The 15,846-nt window shown below is 41.3% G+C and overlaps 1 protein-coding gene across 6 annotated transcripts in view; it reads right to left on the bottom strand.

The window, feature by feature from the left end:
- ANO4 (anoctamin 4) overlaps positions 1-15,846 on the bottom strand; it is a 310,025-nt gene that overhangs the window by 163,244 nt on the left and 130,935 nt on the right. For all 6 annotated transcript variants that reach the window (XM_070410904.1, XM_070410898.1, XM_070410903.1 and 3 more), the window contains one exon: positions 5,130-5,321. In XM_070410904.1, the coding sequence (XP_070267005.1) occupies positions 5,130-5,321 (192 nt within the window). The remainder of the gene's footprint in view (positions 1-5,129; positions 5,322-15,846) is intronic.

Below are 15,846 nucleotides of genomic sequence, written 5' to 3'. Positions count from 1 at the left end.
TCACCTGCTGCCTCCCAGGTCATGACCCCTCATTTCTTGATGAGGTTAACTCCTGGCTTTTTATCACTCTCCCCAAAACTATTCAATTCTTGACAATTTCAATATCTATATAGACAATCCTTTCTAAAACCTGGCCTCTCAGTCCTGAGAATTCTTTTCTCCAATGATCTTGCCTTATTATAGTCACTCCTTTCATATCCTAGTCTAGACTTGCTTATTGCTAATAATAGCACCCTCCTCCATAACATCAGTGTCATGCATGCCTTCTCTTATCACGACCTCTTATCTTTCCAGCTCCTCTTCCCATTACCCAACCTCAACACCCTTTCAACCCTCTCAGACCTCCAACCAATTGATTCTACCAGCTTTCCACTGTTCCTCACCCCCTTGATGTCTTGACTTCCCTCTTTACAAAGCTTACATCACATAATCAATTATTATAATCATTCCCTCTCATGCACCTGTGAATCCCAATCACTCTTTTCCTAATTCTTCGGCAAAATGCAGCCCTGACTAAATCTAACCCCCCATCTATTCTATGTCTTCACTCATGTGGCTAAACAAGATTAAAACAAAACACAACTATGGTGACTCCTCCTACTTTAATCATAACCATAAATCTACAACAGCCCTTGAACGTGACTGTCAATCATATTTCTTGTTTATCATACCATCATATCATCATAACATACAGCTTCCCCTCCACCTCTCCCTCTTTCTCTGCCTCTCTCTCCTTGGCTCCATTCTCATTCTCAGCCATGACCTTGCTTCCCACATTACAAATAAAACTGACAGTGAGAAAAGAACTTCTTAGATCCTCATCACACTGCCAACATACACATATTGTCCCTTCCCACCTGTTATCACAAATAAACTATTCATGATCGTATTGTGCTCTGCTCTCATCTCTCTCACCGATGCTCACATCATGAATTCTCCACTCTTTCCAACATCATGAATTATCTACTAAACAGTTGCTATTTTGAAAAGAAACTCCCCCTTGACCTTATTTCTCCTCCAGCTTCTTCCCTATTTTTTCACTATCTGTCACAGCAAACCGCTCAAAAAAAGTTGTCTGTATTTAGAGTATCCAATTTATACCCTCCCATGCTCCTTTAAATCTGCTTTAACCAGGATTTCATACCCACCACTTCACCAAAACTGCTCTTATTAAAATCACCATTGATCTTCACTTTACTAAAATCAATGGCCAATTCTTAGCGTTGGACTTACTTGACTTTTAGCAATATTTAACCTAGATAATCACCACTCCTCTCTTCTTGATAAACTTTCGTTACTTATCTTTTAAGATACACAATTTCTGGCTTCTTTCCATCCTTGCTGGGCATTCTGTCTTGATCTTCTTTGCTGCTAATTCATGTTCTCTTTTACCTTTACTACTGGAGTGCCCCAGATTTCAGCTCTTAATCCTCCTCCCTGCCTCATCTTTACTTCTTTCTTTTGTCATCTCTTTTCATCTCAGTGCTTCAAAGACCATTTATATGTCAACAACAGTCAATTTTAGATCTCCCTCCAAGACCAATCACTCAAACTCCAGACATGTTTATTCCACCACTTACATGATCTTGCCAGTTTTTAATATTATCAGGTTCACAATCAGACTTCTGATCTTGGCCCTACTTCTGACTTAAAACCCACCAAATGTGTTTCTCCTACAGCTTCTCCATTGGATATCAATCAAATATATTCAGATCAAAAACCTTGGAGTCATCCTTAGAACTCCTTCCTCTCTTACCCCACATTCCGTCCATTGGGAAATCCTGTTAGCCCATCTTTAAAATACTTCCAAAATCCAAATCCTCACTACCACCACCCTACTCCCACCCCTAATGATGAGAGCTACCATCATCTCTTGACTAGATTGTTATGGTGGCCTCCTATTGACCTTTCTCCTTTCATCCTCTCTATCTATATAGTCTATTCTCAAACAGTAGCCAAAGTGATCCTTGCAAAATATAAGTCAGATCATAGGATTCTTTTTCTCCAGACTCTGAAAGTGCTCTGATTTCACACAGGATTCAAAGTCCTTACCATGGACTAAAAGGCCCTGCCCAATCTGTTCCCACTGGCCTCTCTAGGCTGATGTTTTCCCCTCACTTTAGGCTCAGGCCCTCTGTACTGATCTTCAAACTTCTAGACTCATCGCTATCCTAGGCCCTATCCACTGACTAGCCCTCTGCTGTAATGAACTTGCCCATTTACATGGCTCTCTTGGCTCCTTCTAGTCTTTTTTTTTTTTAAATCCTCACCTGAAGATATGTTTTTATTGGTTTTTAGAGAGAAAGGAAGGGAGAGAGAGAAACATTGATGTAAGAAAGAAACATCAACTAGTTGCCTTCTCTCTGTGCCCCGACTGGGGATTGAACCCACAACCTAAGTATGTACCCTGACCAGGAATCAAACCCATAACCTTTTGGTGTATGGGAGGACACTCCAACAACTGAACCACCTAGCCAGGGTGCTCCTTCTAGTCTTTGATTGCACATCTCCTCCACGAAGTGGCCTACCCTGACCACCTTATTTAAAATTTCAATAAGCAATCCTACTACCTGATTCCCCTACTTTTCCTTTTACCCATAATACTTACTATCTTCCTAAACACTATATAATTTATCTATCAGATTCTCTGAGGTCAAGGACCTTTGTTTATTTCATTGCTGTATCACAAGTACTTGAAGGATAGGCCTTCAACAAATATTTGTTGAAAGAAAGGCAGGTAGAACAATTTAGAAAACTACTATAATTTGTCAGTGATAACAGAATAAAGCTGGAAAAATGTGTTTATAAAAAAAGCTATTGTAATAATCTGAAAAACAGCTAATGATGGTTCAGTTCAGTCCTACCCTACTCATATTTATTGGAGATACAATATATATAATCCAGACTTCTCATCCTTGAAAACCTTATGGTGAAGAGACAGGTAATTTAAAAAAGGTTAAAATATAATGTAGCAAAACCAAGGCATCCTAGAGAGAGCAGCATGAGCAAATGTTGGGAGACATGAAATTGTACCAGGTGTTTGAAGAGCTGAATACAAGTCAGTCTGATTAGATGTCTGATTAATCTGATTAATGGTCTAGTTGATGTGCCAACTTGTCTAGACTACAGTCCCCAATTACTCAATGAACACTAGGTATTGCTGTGCTGTGATAGAAATCCCAAATCAGTTGAAATTAACTTAGGAAGATTATCCTTGAGAATCTGAACGGAACTGATCCAATCACCTGAAAGGCCTTGAAAGCAGATCTGAGGCCTCCCTGAAAAAGAAGAAATTCCACCTGTGGACAGCAGCTTCATCTGCACCTAAGAGTTCCAGTCTGCCCTTCCTGACAGCCTGCTCTATGGATTTCAGACTTGCTTTGACAGAACTCACAATCATGAAAGCCAATTCCTTGTAATAAATCTCTAGTATGTATCTTTCACTGGTTCTGATTTTCTGGTTGAATCCTGACTGATACACCAGCATATAAAGTTTAAGGCAGAGGTAGGCAAAAATGAAGGATGAGAAGCCTAAATCATGAAGGGCACTTGTTTTCAACATGCTAAGAGGTTTAAACTTTACCCTACAGACAGCAGGACAAGCAAGGCGAATGACATGGTCAGGATTGAGATGAACTATTCTAGATTTAGTGTAAAGGACCTACTGGGATGGGATGCAAGAAGAAGAGAGAGATGATGGAAATGGGAAAACCGGGAAAGTTGTATGCCAAAGAACTAACAGAAAAACCAAGAAAGAAGACTGTTGTGGGAGCCAGGGAACATGGTTTTGGGAAGGAGTGGTGGTCCATTCTGGTCTGGTGCATCAGAAGAGTCTGTCACTTGGCATGCTGGGCCAATAAGAGGTCACTAAGGGCCTCAAGAGGAGATGTGGAGGAGCTAGAAACCAGGTAGTAGTAGGGTGAAGAGTGGCTTGGAGGGAGAGAGAAGAGGAAATGGTGTAGATTATTCTTTGGCTTAGCAGATGTTTGGCTTAGAAAGGAGAAGGGAAACTTCAAGAGAGATGGTAAATGAAAGAGAAAGTGGTAAATGAATATGATAGGAATGGGAGAGCTTAAGCCTATTTAATAACCTGAGGAGAAAGAACTAGCAGTAAGGGAGGAAGAAAAAGAGAGAATGAGAGGACACATTCTCCTGAGCAAGGCTCAAGAGAGGAGGGGTGGCCAAGGGCACAGGTGAAGGCTTATTCAAGATCATTGGGAGAACCTTCATCTCCTAAAAATGTAGGAAAGATGGAAAGGATGGGAGTAAAGAGAGATACATTTGGAGATGGAGAGTAAGGAATCTGCAGAGAGAGAGAGAGAGAGAGAGAGAGAGAGAGAGAGAGAGAGAGAGAGAGAGAATGGCATGACATGGCTAGAGATGGAGGCTTGGCTTTAGTTGGGGCTGGGTGGCCACCTGCCCAGACATTACAGAGAAGAATCAGATGGAGAGTAAAGTTGCCTTGTTCAGTGATGTTTCCTCAGCATCCAAGACAATGCCTGGCATATAGCAGGCATTCAATAAATTGGTTGAATGAATGAATGAATGAATGAATACCTAAATGAGCTTCTCATTCAAACAAGCAAATAAAACCTTTTTTATAAAAAACTACTTGCTTTGATATTGACTCATTTTAACATTTTTTACTTGTTAAAATGCTTCCAAGAGCCTTGAAACATAATATAATCCCAATCTTCTGCCTTATTCTTAGGAGGTTATAGGCAAGTCAAACCAGATATCTTGGGTTTCAACATGGGCATTCTCAGGTTGACCTTCTCCCTGGCCTATCCTAGAATAAATTATGAAGAAAATGGCCAAATCCTCTTTTGTTTTAGTGTACAACAAGCTTTTTTGAACTAAGCAAGTTTATTCACTTAGATCTTCATTTAGATTCTACCACTGTCGGCAGAACGTAGCCTTCACCTTTCTGACACATCAAGCTCTCTCTGTATTCTTACTTGTCTTGTGACATTTACCAGTGATTGAAGTGAAGAAAGGAACAGACACAAGATTCTTTTAAAAAGCAAACTTAACTGGAATTATGGCATAATTCAATAATGAAAATATAACACAGGCTGTTTTTTATTGCTACTAACATGGGTCCCTGCTGCACTTTCCCCATGCCTTACCTGGGTGGAAGGCTTTGGTTTTCCCATTAGTGATTCCAGAAGAGCTTGCCTCCATTTTTATTGACCTTCTACTTGGTGGGAGTGAGGAATGCCTGACCACGGGCAGGCGACGTGACCTTGGGTGGCTTGCCACACTTCGCCGTTGATGGATTTGCAAACGCTTTTCAGCCCCATGAATAGATAAACTTAAACCTGGAATGAGAAATAGCACCATTATGTTGACTAAGTCAGTTCAGAAAGGCTAAAATGCCAGATTATTTTCTGGCATAAAATCCAGAGAGCATAAACAACTGAGTTTCAAATTCTTAAGGGATGCAAGTGATGCTAGAATTGTGATACCAATTGATTTTCACACTAACAATATTTACTGAACACAGTTTCTTTAAAAAGTGGACAACCTCAGATATCATGACAAGAGTTTTATGAATAGGGATAGTCAATTTACATATTACTAATATTCCAATGAAGTCAAATATTAAAATGCTTTCCCAAATCCTGGAGAATATGCACATATTTGGCATGCTGCTGTCAGGGGCTATCAATAGTAAGAACTGTTGTTGGGATATCTGGAATTTCAATAAAAATCAAAGAACCTTCTCCAGGGGATTCATGTAGAGGCCAGAGTTGAAGACTAAATTCAGATTTACACCTCTGATAACCTTAGAATTATGTGTATTTCTAGAGCTATTTTATTTGGAAAAAATTCAAACATATCCAAAGCTAAAATAACAGTATAATGAACCCTATGAACCCATTACCCAGCTTTAATAAATATGAAGATTTTTCCATAAAGTTGAAAAAGAAAAGGATTTTTTCCAATCTTTTTTCATCTATATCACTCCCTTTGTTGATGGTTTGCTTTTAGGTGCCAGAATAGTTTGAAGGAAATTCCATACATTGTGTCAATCTCATCAAAAACAATATGAATTGCACCAATTTACATAGATTATGGCAATATGGATCGCATGTATTGGTACATATAAAATATGTCAAATTCTGAGTTCAAAAGATGTTATTTAAAAAAAACACATTGATCAACATTGGAAGTGCTAAATTCTCAATTCATTACTCAAAAAATCGATAAAGAGAAAGAATTAAGCATTTGTCCTGCCTTTACTTTATTAACAACATTTCAAAGTAACCAAATAGTTAATAAGAGAAAGTTCTTCACTCTAGAATTCCAGCTAATAAATTACTGATGGAAAGAGAATTAGAAAATCATTTTAGAAGCCTCAATGAAATATGAAAGATGATTGATTTGTCCAAAGAAGTACTATGAGGATGGAACTGGAATGCAAAGGCATGAAAGACTGAATCCAGACCTGTTCTTTAAAAAAAAAAAAAAAGCCAAGGAAAGGTGTCGGCCTTATTAATACCAACTAGCTAGGGAGACCTGATCAGGAATCATGCTATTTGATAGGGGAAAGCTAAGCTTCACAAAATCACAGATTTTTTTTTTTTTATTATTAAGAGGAAAATCTTTTGAAACTTGAAGGTAGGAATTTAAAGTTAGAAATTACTTTAGTGGTTAGCTAATTAATCTGGTGCCTTATACAGATGAGTAAACTAGGCCTGGAAGGGTAAAAGTAGTAAATTTACATATTACCAGTAGAAGAAGGCTACAGTGAGAAGTCTACTAAAAACCCAGACGTGAGGGAAATAAAAAGCCTGCTCAGAGGTAAACTGTAAATCAGTAATAATGGGTCATGCGAGAGGTATAAAGAGTTACCTTAAATTTCTCCAAGGTGGGGGAAAAAATATGACCCAAGTCAATTTGTAAATTCTAACAAATCTTTAAGAAAGGCTGTCTCAAATCAGAATGAGGTTTGGTCAGCATAAAGGAAGCATTAAACCAGCGGTTCTCAACCTGTGGGTCGCGACCCCTTTGGCGGTCAAACGACCCTTTCACAGGGGTCGCCTAAGACCATCCTGCATATCAGATATTTACATTACGATTCATAACAGTAGCAACATTACAGTTATGAAGTAGCAACGAAAATAATTTTATGGTTGGGTCACAACATGAGGAAATGTATTTAAAGGGCCAGAAGGTTGAGAACCACTACATTAAACCAACCAAGAGCCCGGCCATGTGACTCAGTGGTTGAGTGTCGACCTATAAACCAGGAGGTCACAGTTGGATTCCTGGTCAGGTCACATGCTCTAGTTGCAGGCTCGATCCCCATTAGGGGGTGTGCAGGAGGCAGCTGATCAATGATTCTCTCTCATCATTGATGTTTCTATTTCTCTCTCCCTCTCCCTTCCTCTGTCTCTAAAATCAATAAAAACACATACTAAAAAACAACCAACAAACAATGCAATAGAGACAAACTGGGCAGTGCCCATCCAGGCAACAGCCTCAGAGCTCAAGAATTCCAAATACACAGCCAGGCTGTCCTGACACACAGTTTCACTCTCCTTTATCCACCTACGTGCCCTCGCTCTGACAGTGCTCACCAGACAGCCTTCAGACTAGGACATGGCCTCCAGTGCAGGGAGTAATGTTACTAGTGTTCCCAACTACCCGGCAGACAGGGTTTTCAGTGCGGCTAGCAGTCTGGGATCCTGGGCTTCTACACGTCTACTTCCCATGAACTGCTTAGTATGTGTCTGGCCCCAAGATCTAGCTTCCAAGCTCACATGCTGTGAGCCTGAGCCTTGGTCTTGGGAAATTCACCCAGGTAAGGCCTCCATGCTGAATGACCCATTGGGAGACAACTCAGCAGCCTTCCCTTAGCAATGCATGCCCTGCTCTATGCGTAGGTGCTTGGGCAAGTGTGTCCTTGAGCTCCTGCTGTCTCTATGGGCAGGTCTAACACCACAGCATCAACCTGGTATTATTCCATTCCTCCGTGCTCCCGACCACCATTGGGTGCTCCACATTTCCACAGAGGTGCAAAATGAATGTCTGTAGACCCATCAAGATTCCAGAAGAAGAGAGACAGGTGACAGATGAAAGGTCTGGGAGAGATGTTTTAACTCAACATCAGACAGTACATGCAGCCTCAGTATGAGAAAATGAAATAGGCTGCTCTCCCCAAAACATTTCTTCTTGTCCCTTTTGCAGAGGATTACTGGGTTGAAGGGACAAGGACTGTGAGTCAGTGCGGCACTTCTAGCTCTTATATAACTCCCCTCAAGGAAACACAAAATGACAAATGAGAATAAAAATTACGCAGTGGAAATAAATGGCATAGGCCCTTGAAACTGTTGAATTCCATGTTTAATAAATATATAATAATGGAGATCCTGGGGATATGTTAAAAAAATCATGAGTATTACCAAGACAGGATGGATATGAGGAAAATGGGTATATTACAGGGGAATTTGGGAGGAACCCCTGATACGTGAGCAAATCCATTCAGGTACTCCAAGAATTAGGACTTCTCAGAGGTACATATAAAGGGCTTGGCCCATCAGAGTATATACAGTGGCCAAGTCCATGGAGGAGGGAGATGTATAAACAAACAGTACACAAGACAGAAAAATATACTTCATGCATATGAAAGCATTAACACTTATAGAAAGTTCAGCAGTCACATCTTCAGAAATGAACTGTCAGCCAATAACTTGCATCATCCAATTTGTTCTTTATTTTAGGCACTGTGCTTAGATATCAATTATTATCCCATTTATGCCGTAGCACAACCCTAAAAGACAGAGAACTGGTATCTACATTTTACAGATGGAAAACCTGAGGCTCAAGAGGTGAAGTTACTGGTCCAAAGTCATACAAGTGATTAACTGGAATCTTAAGCCCGCTCCTTTCCATTATACAATGTAGCCTAATGAATTAAATAGCAAAACACAGACTGATTGTTTTAAGTCTGTAGTGGTTCTGAATAATTTATCAAAGTAGGGTTGGATGGTATATCATGTGTCAAGGAAGGGTTGGAAGGTATAGTATTCTGGCACTCCTTGGACCCAATCTCTTACAGAGCTATTATTCCCACCACCACCCTTTGCATCATGCTGAAGTGTTCTTGACCAGCTATTAAAGTCCTTCATTAGCTGAAATCTTCACCTGGAAGTCCTTTCAGTTCCTCTGGCACCCAGTTAATTACAATTAATCCTTATCACCTTATCACACAACGCCCTTGTACAGTTATCATTCACCTGCCAGCACATGGATGTCCCATTTCTCTAACTACATCCAGAGTCTCTAAGGGCAAGGATCATATTGTATATATCTCTGATTCCTTCCTTGGCTCTGAATGAAGTATATTCATTACAGAGTTGTGGGGTGACAGTCCCCCTTCTGCCCCTTCTCCCCTGCATGTGACATTCTACATGGAACAAAGACTCCTTGGGCACAGGCAGAGCACAGGGTCAAGAGCCAGTCAAGGAAAGACACTGAGCATGTTTACCTCTGCAACAAAAATTGAATGCAGTACTTCCTGTTTCACTGCACCCTTGTCATCTTTCCTAGGTTCCTTGAGGCCAGACTTGGCTGCCTCGCTGGGTGTCAGCAGGCAACTTCCTCTCCAACTCAGCTGGGAAGATGGAGCCCAGGTAACATAAAGATTCTAATCTTCCCTCCATTCTACCTCAAAACATCTTTAAAAAAATACCTTTTTTCCCCCTTTAGACCTATCATCTACCTTACATGATAAAAAGATCTGAAGTCACACCTTTAGGGAGGAGAAGAGGGAAGTACAGTGTGTGGTTAAAATGTGGGTGCTGGAGCCAGTTTCTGGGTTTACATCTTGGTCACACCATTTATTACCTGTTTTTCCTAGAGTAAGTTATTGAATCTTTTTGTGCCTCCGTTTCCTCACCTATACAATGGGATAACCACAGCTTATATCTCAGAAAATTGTAAGAAGGAATTAATACCTCTCAAGTTCTTATGGCAGTTCCTTGAACACAGAGTTGCTTGGGTGACAAGTTAGCTGTCACCTTTAAGCTTCTATCATATCAATGACGACTTCCTCTCACTCTTCATTCTCACACCCCTTAGATTCTAGCATTTAGCATCATTACCACTGCTGTCTGTCTTTTTTTAAATAGATTTTATTGATTTTTTTACAGAGAGGAAGGGAGAGGGATAGAGAGTTAGAAACATCGATGAGAGAGAAACATCGATCAACTGCCTTCTGCACAGCCCCTACTAGGGATGTGCCCGCAACTAAGGTACATGCCCTTGACCGGAATCGAACCTGGGACCCTTGAGTCTGCAGGCCGACGCTCTATCCACTAAGCCAAACCGATCAGGGCTCTGCTGTCTGTCTTAAAACTCTTTTTCTCTCTTGTTCCCAATGATGAGATATTAGTATCCTAGGGCTGCTGTAACAAGTTACCACAACTCTGGTGGCTTGCAAAAACAGAAATTTATCATCACACCTTAGGGGCTAGAAGTCTGAAATCAAGATGTTGAAAGGGCTGTATTTCCTCCTCCAGATGCTCTGGGGGCAAAGTCGGTTCCTTGTCTCTTTCAGCTTCTTGTAGGTGCAGGCATTCCATGCTGCTCTTTGCCTTATGACTATATCACTTCAATCTCTGTCTCCATAGTCATGTCACCTCCTCCTCTGGGTCTGTGTCTAAGCTCCCTCTGCCTCTCTCTTTTAGAAGGACCCTTGTGATGGCATTTAATGCCCACCCACCTGGATAATATTTCTCAAAATCCTTAACTTAATCCCATCTGCAAACTTGTCCAAAATAAAGTCACATTCACGGGTTCTGAGGATTAGGACATGGACACATACTTGGGAGCCATTGTTAGCCTCACTCTGTGGGCATATCCCAAAGTCTTGGCTTTGGCCTTCCCTTTCTCTACATCCTCTCCCCATGTGCCTTCTGCACCCCATGTCTCCAGCGGTCATCTTTGTGTGGTCAACTCCAGAGGCATCCTGCTTTGCTCTGCCTCCTAAATTTCAAGCCCACCTTTCCTACTTGGTCTGAGTTTCCTCCTGAGAAATTCAATGAGTCCACAGAAACACAATACATATTTAATATTCTGATAACAGAAAACAAAGTTCATATTTATCTGAAGCTCCTCATATTTTTTCTTTATGTCTCCAAAATTCTATGTAAAATGTTAGTATATTCCTCAATGGAATAAAATTCTTCGGTGCTCCTTCTTTTTGGCCCCTCCAAGGGGCACTAGTTCTGGCTGTGCCGGTAGAAACGTGCCTGGAAAAGTGATCTGCTTTCAACTGAATGTCACTCCTGTGATTCAGAAGAGCTCTGGGTCACAGGAACATTTGTCATCCTGTCACTGTTTTACAACTTGCAGCAATAACGTCTATGGGTTGCATCACTCTCCTTGTCATTTCTTAGTTAAATTACTTTTTAAATCACTGAAACACTGTTTTGAATGTCACTATCATGAGCCAAACATAAGACTCACCCATTGCCAATTAAGAAAAAAGTCATCTGTGGAATGGGGTATTTATTTCTAGTTTCCTCTTGTTGTCAGCTCTAGCTACAAAGTGAAGGACAAATCCAGCACTTTTTCTTTCTAAAACAGTAAGAGAAAGGAGGTGAAAATTCTCCTGGCTACTCTCAGATCTGATTTACTTTTCCAATCCTTCTGGAGCTTTTCTACTATCCTTTCTTATTTGACTCAAAAAACATTTTTTAAAAGAATATATATTTTATTGATTTCAGAGAGGAAGAGAGAGGGAAAGAGAAATAGAAACATCAGTGGTGAGAGAGAATCATTGATTGGCTACCTCCTGCATACCCCCCACTGGGGATCAAGCCCACAACCCAGGCACATGCCTTGACAGGTTCATAGGTCCACATTCAACCACTGTGCCACACTGGCTGGGCTGGTTCAAAAACATTTTATAAAATATTTATAAAGTAGGCTGATAGCCTCCCATATCCTAGGGAGAAAAAAGACTCAAACGAACACATAGGAATGCACACAGTTAGTCTGTAACCCACTTGTCATTAGCTGAGGTGTGTTCCCAGTAGAGGGGGCAGGATTTGTGCCATCTCAGTCAGGTGAGCTCAGGTGGACCCAGAGCAAAGAGATTCTGAGGAGCTTTAAGTCTCGGAAAAGGCAGGTAACGGAGCCTGGCTGAGTTGCAGGGCGCAGTCACAGACGCAGAGATCTCCCTTCTGGAGGCCTGAGGCTGGAGCCCTGCTTAGTCTCAGCAGGCCCCATGACAGCATCTGCTACAAACCAACCTTCTTGTGTGCACGGTGCCTCCCACTGTTCAATCTTCCTGCACTGTGCCGTTACACAGATCTGGCAACACCAACACAACAAAACCAGGAAGAATTTCCTGCCAAGTCCCTGTTATTTGTAATGTTGTGACAGTTGTTTGTCTAAAGCCACATTGGCAGCCAAGCACTTTGAAAAGAGACCAAAACTGCTAGATAGGACTAGATATCAGATTACCCAGATTTCACTTTTGGCTCAATGTCTATATGAAGAGTTTACAGAATCAGAAAGAACAAGAGCCTGTAAGATCGTTTAACCAGCATGATTTGATTTCAAATAAAGTGCTGGAGATCAGTTTCCGGGCTTTCTCTAGATTCTTTATAGACTTTTTTGTAACTTCTTTCTCTCCCACAACTGGGGCTGGTTTAGAGCCTCTTTTTGCCCCTGCTATGGAATTCTACTAGAAGGACTGCATCTCAGGAAACCACAGTGAGTCACTGGATTACTGTCCCCAAATTTCCTACCTTTTCTCCGCCATGTGACCCATTAATACTTCCAAGTAAAGAGAGAAGATATATTCCCTCCATTGACTTGGGCTTGGTCATCATGACTTCCTTTGACCACGGGGATGCTAGTGGATGAAAGTGGAGATGTGAAATGTGCTTGTATGGTTTCGGCTGGGTCTCTGGTGCTTCTGCCATCACCATGGAAAACACATGCTCCAAGCAGCCATAGGCCCAAAATGAGACACACAGAACAGCCTCAAATCTGACCTGCAGCCCTGAGCCACGCCCCACTCACCCCACCAGATCATTCAAACACCAACTGCTCAAAGACTTCTGAACAGAAGAGGTAAATGTTTCAGGATATGACCTACTGAGATTTGGGGTTGTTGGTACACAGCAGAGGACTGACAAGCACAGCCCCAGTAACAGTCTTCATAAAGTGGAATGAATGGTACTAATGGTTACAGTTTGGCCATCATAAGCGGTAAGCTCACAAATAAAACCACCCTCCTTCTTGCCTGAAATGCTCTCCTTAAGACCCCAAATTCAACACATTCTTCTAGAATCAACTCATTCATTGCCCTTCTGAAAAAGCCCCACCATTCCCAACCTCCTACCCAGCCCCTCACCCGCACTGCCCTATGCTGACAACTCCCTTCCCTGCACTCTGTTAGCACAAAGCTATCCACCTGCATTGTAATTGTCTGCATATCTGTCCCCTGAATTAGGGACTCGACTGAGACTGTGCTCCACCCCCTGTGCCCTGGGAAGCAGACTCCTGCGCACTGCATCACCAGGCTCCCTCACAGGCTTCCAGGTGCCTCAGCCACTGGGAGGCACCAGCAGAGGCTGGAGAGTAGGAGGAGTGTGTTACTTCCTCCCTGCTCCCTCCCTGCTCTAGCACTTCTGAGGGCCCTCTCTATGGTCTACTCCTGTGGGGTGGCCCCTTTGCCACAGCTCCCTCTCTAGTATCAACATTATCTTTGTTTCTTTAGACATAGCAAAGACTCCCCACTCTTGTTAGATGCTGCTTCGCCATCTCCTTCATTTCCTTAACCTTTGCAACATAAAATCTCCTTTTATTAACATCTGCTCATTTCCTGGAATTGTGTTTCTACCTGAACCCTGATTATCAGAGTCTTCGAATTCCATCTCTTTCAATTTTAACCGATAATGGCTATACATCCTCATAAATCAACATCACTGAGAATTCCTTGGAAAGCTCCCAGGAACATGATGTTTGTTAACTTTTATCTTTATTCCCCAAGACTTTCTCATTTTGTGTTAGTTGGGGTCATCTTCTCCTTCTTCCCCCTTCCCCCCACTCCCACTACTCTGAAGGCTAACCTAACTTTACCTTATCCTGTGATATTTAACTTATCCTGAACCTTTACATTGTCACTCAGGGAAATAGAATAGCTATGGACTCAGGAAAGCTTAGGGGTTTTCCTTGTGTTCTGTGGACTTGGGCACAATGTACGCCCCCCCCCACCCCCCCGCCATTCAGACATACAAAATATATAAAATTTACCATATGATAACAGTATACAAGGTGGGGGAAAAGTAGGTTTACAGTTGTGAGTATGCAAAATACAGTTTATTCTTGTATTATTAATTGTAGTATTATTTTCCATACAAACAACTGGAAACCTGGCTTGTCATAGGTGACACTGAAGGGTGTGAACAAGATGAAAGCAGGCAATTGCAAGTATATGGTTTAAACTTAATACCTTGGGAAGGAGTTCTTTTGGAGATCTTCAATTGTTTATTGATTAATCCATTCAACAAACATTTGTTAAGCACTGAGGATTCAGAGAGTAAAGGGCACAAAGAAGGTGATATTGCCTCTAAACCTGAGCTGCTGAGTAAGACTCTAGCAGACAGAGATGGAGGGAAAGAGCATTCCTGGCAGCAAAGGCACAGGGTAAGAAAGTACGAGAAAACAGAGCAAACTGAGAAGAGGAAGAGGTGTCCAGTGTCAAACATGCTTAAGGTGTCTGAGCAGTAACAATGGCTATTCAGACTATAAGTAATGATAATGACAACCTACTTCTGTATGGAATTTAAAATGTGTAGAAAATTTCTGAACGCTACACTAAAAGCATCTTCATGTTAAGGCCATGGGGAGTCACTGACATTATGTGAACAAGACTTGGGGGCGGGGAGTTGGACATCATCAGAGCAGGAACTTAAAAAGACTGTTCTACTTTAACTGGGGCAATAGATTGAGGCAAGAATAAAAGTAGAGTCTGTAGAATTTGATATGTTTAAAGGTGACAGGAAAGAATCAACATTGATTTTGGATCTGAAGATTAAAAAGGAATAAGAACATGAATAGAATATTTTGGTTTGGCTTCCCATATGCTTGGTCTCTGGCTTCCCTGAGACATCCAAATAAAATGTTCACCAAGCACTGCCAGAAACAGAGGTGTGGTGTTTGGAAATGTTTCTGGCTGGAGTTCTTTAACTGGAGATTAATGCTCAAACTCTGAGATAGGCTTGTAATTTCTGAAGAAAAGAGGTCACAGATAAAACCTTGAGGGAACATCTACAAAGAGAGTAACCAAAATAACAGCAACAAGGCAGTTAGCATCCCTTGAGGGTGCACTATGTGACAGGCATTGTTCTCAAAGTGGTAACTATATTAACTCATTTAATCATCACATTAATCATACGTGGTACATGCACATTCTTTATCATCATTTTACAGATGAGAAAATTATGGTACTGAGATAGTGAGCAACTGGCAAAGGTCACAGTCAGTATCTGAACCTAGGCAGCTACATAGTCAACCTACAAGGCCTGGCTAGCCTACTCAGAAGTATTGCTCTCAGCAGAAGGTAGTCAACTGGACTGCATGCTGAGGAATGCTGAAAAGTTAAGAACTGAAAAGAGAAAGGTTTTAAGTCAGTGGTTCTCAACCTTCCTAATGCCGCAACCCTTTAATACAGTTCCTCATGTTGTGGTGACCACCAACCATAAAATTATTTTCGTTGCTACTTCATAACTGTAATTTTGCTACGGTTATGAATCGAATATACAGGATGTATTTTCATTGTTACAAATTGAACATAATTAAAGCATAGTGATTAATGAC

This window comes from Myotis yumanensis, unplaced genomic scaffold (genome assembly GCF_028538775.1).
Source record: "Myotis yumanensis isolate MYYU_CA2020_CCGP unplaced genomic scaffold, mMyoYum1.0.hap1 SCAF_3, whole genome shotgun sequence".
Classification (NCBI taxonomy): domain Eukaryota; kingdom Metazoa; phylum Chordata; class Mammalia; order Chiroptera; family Vespertilionidae; genus Myotis; species Myotis yumanensis.
The sequence above is the reverse complement of the archived record's forward strand: the minus strand, read 5'-3'. Positions and strand labels throughout refer to the sequence as shown.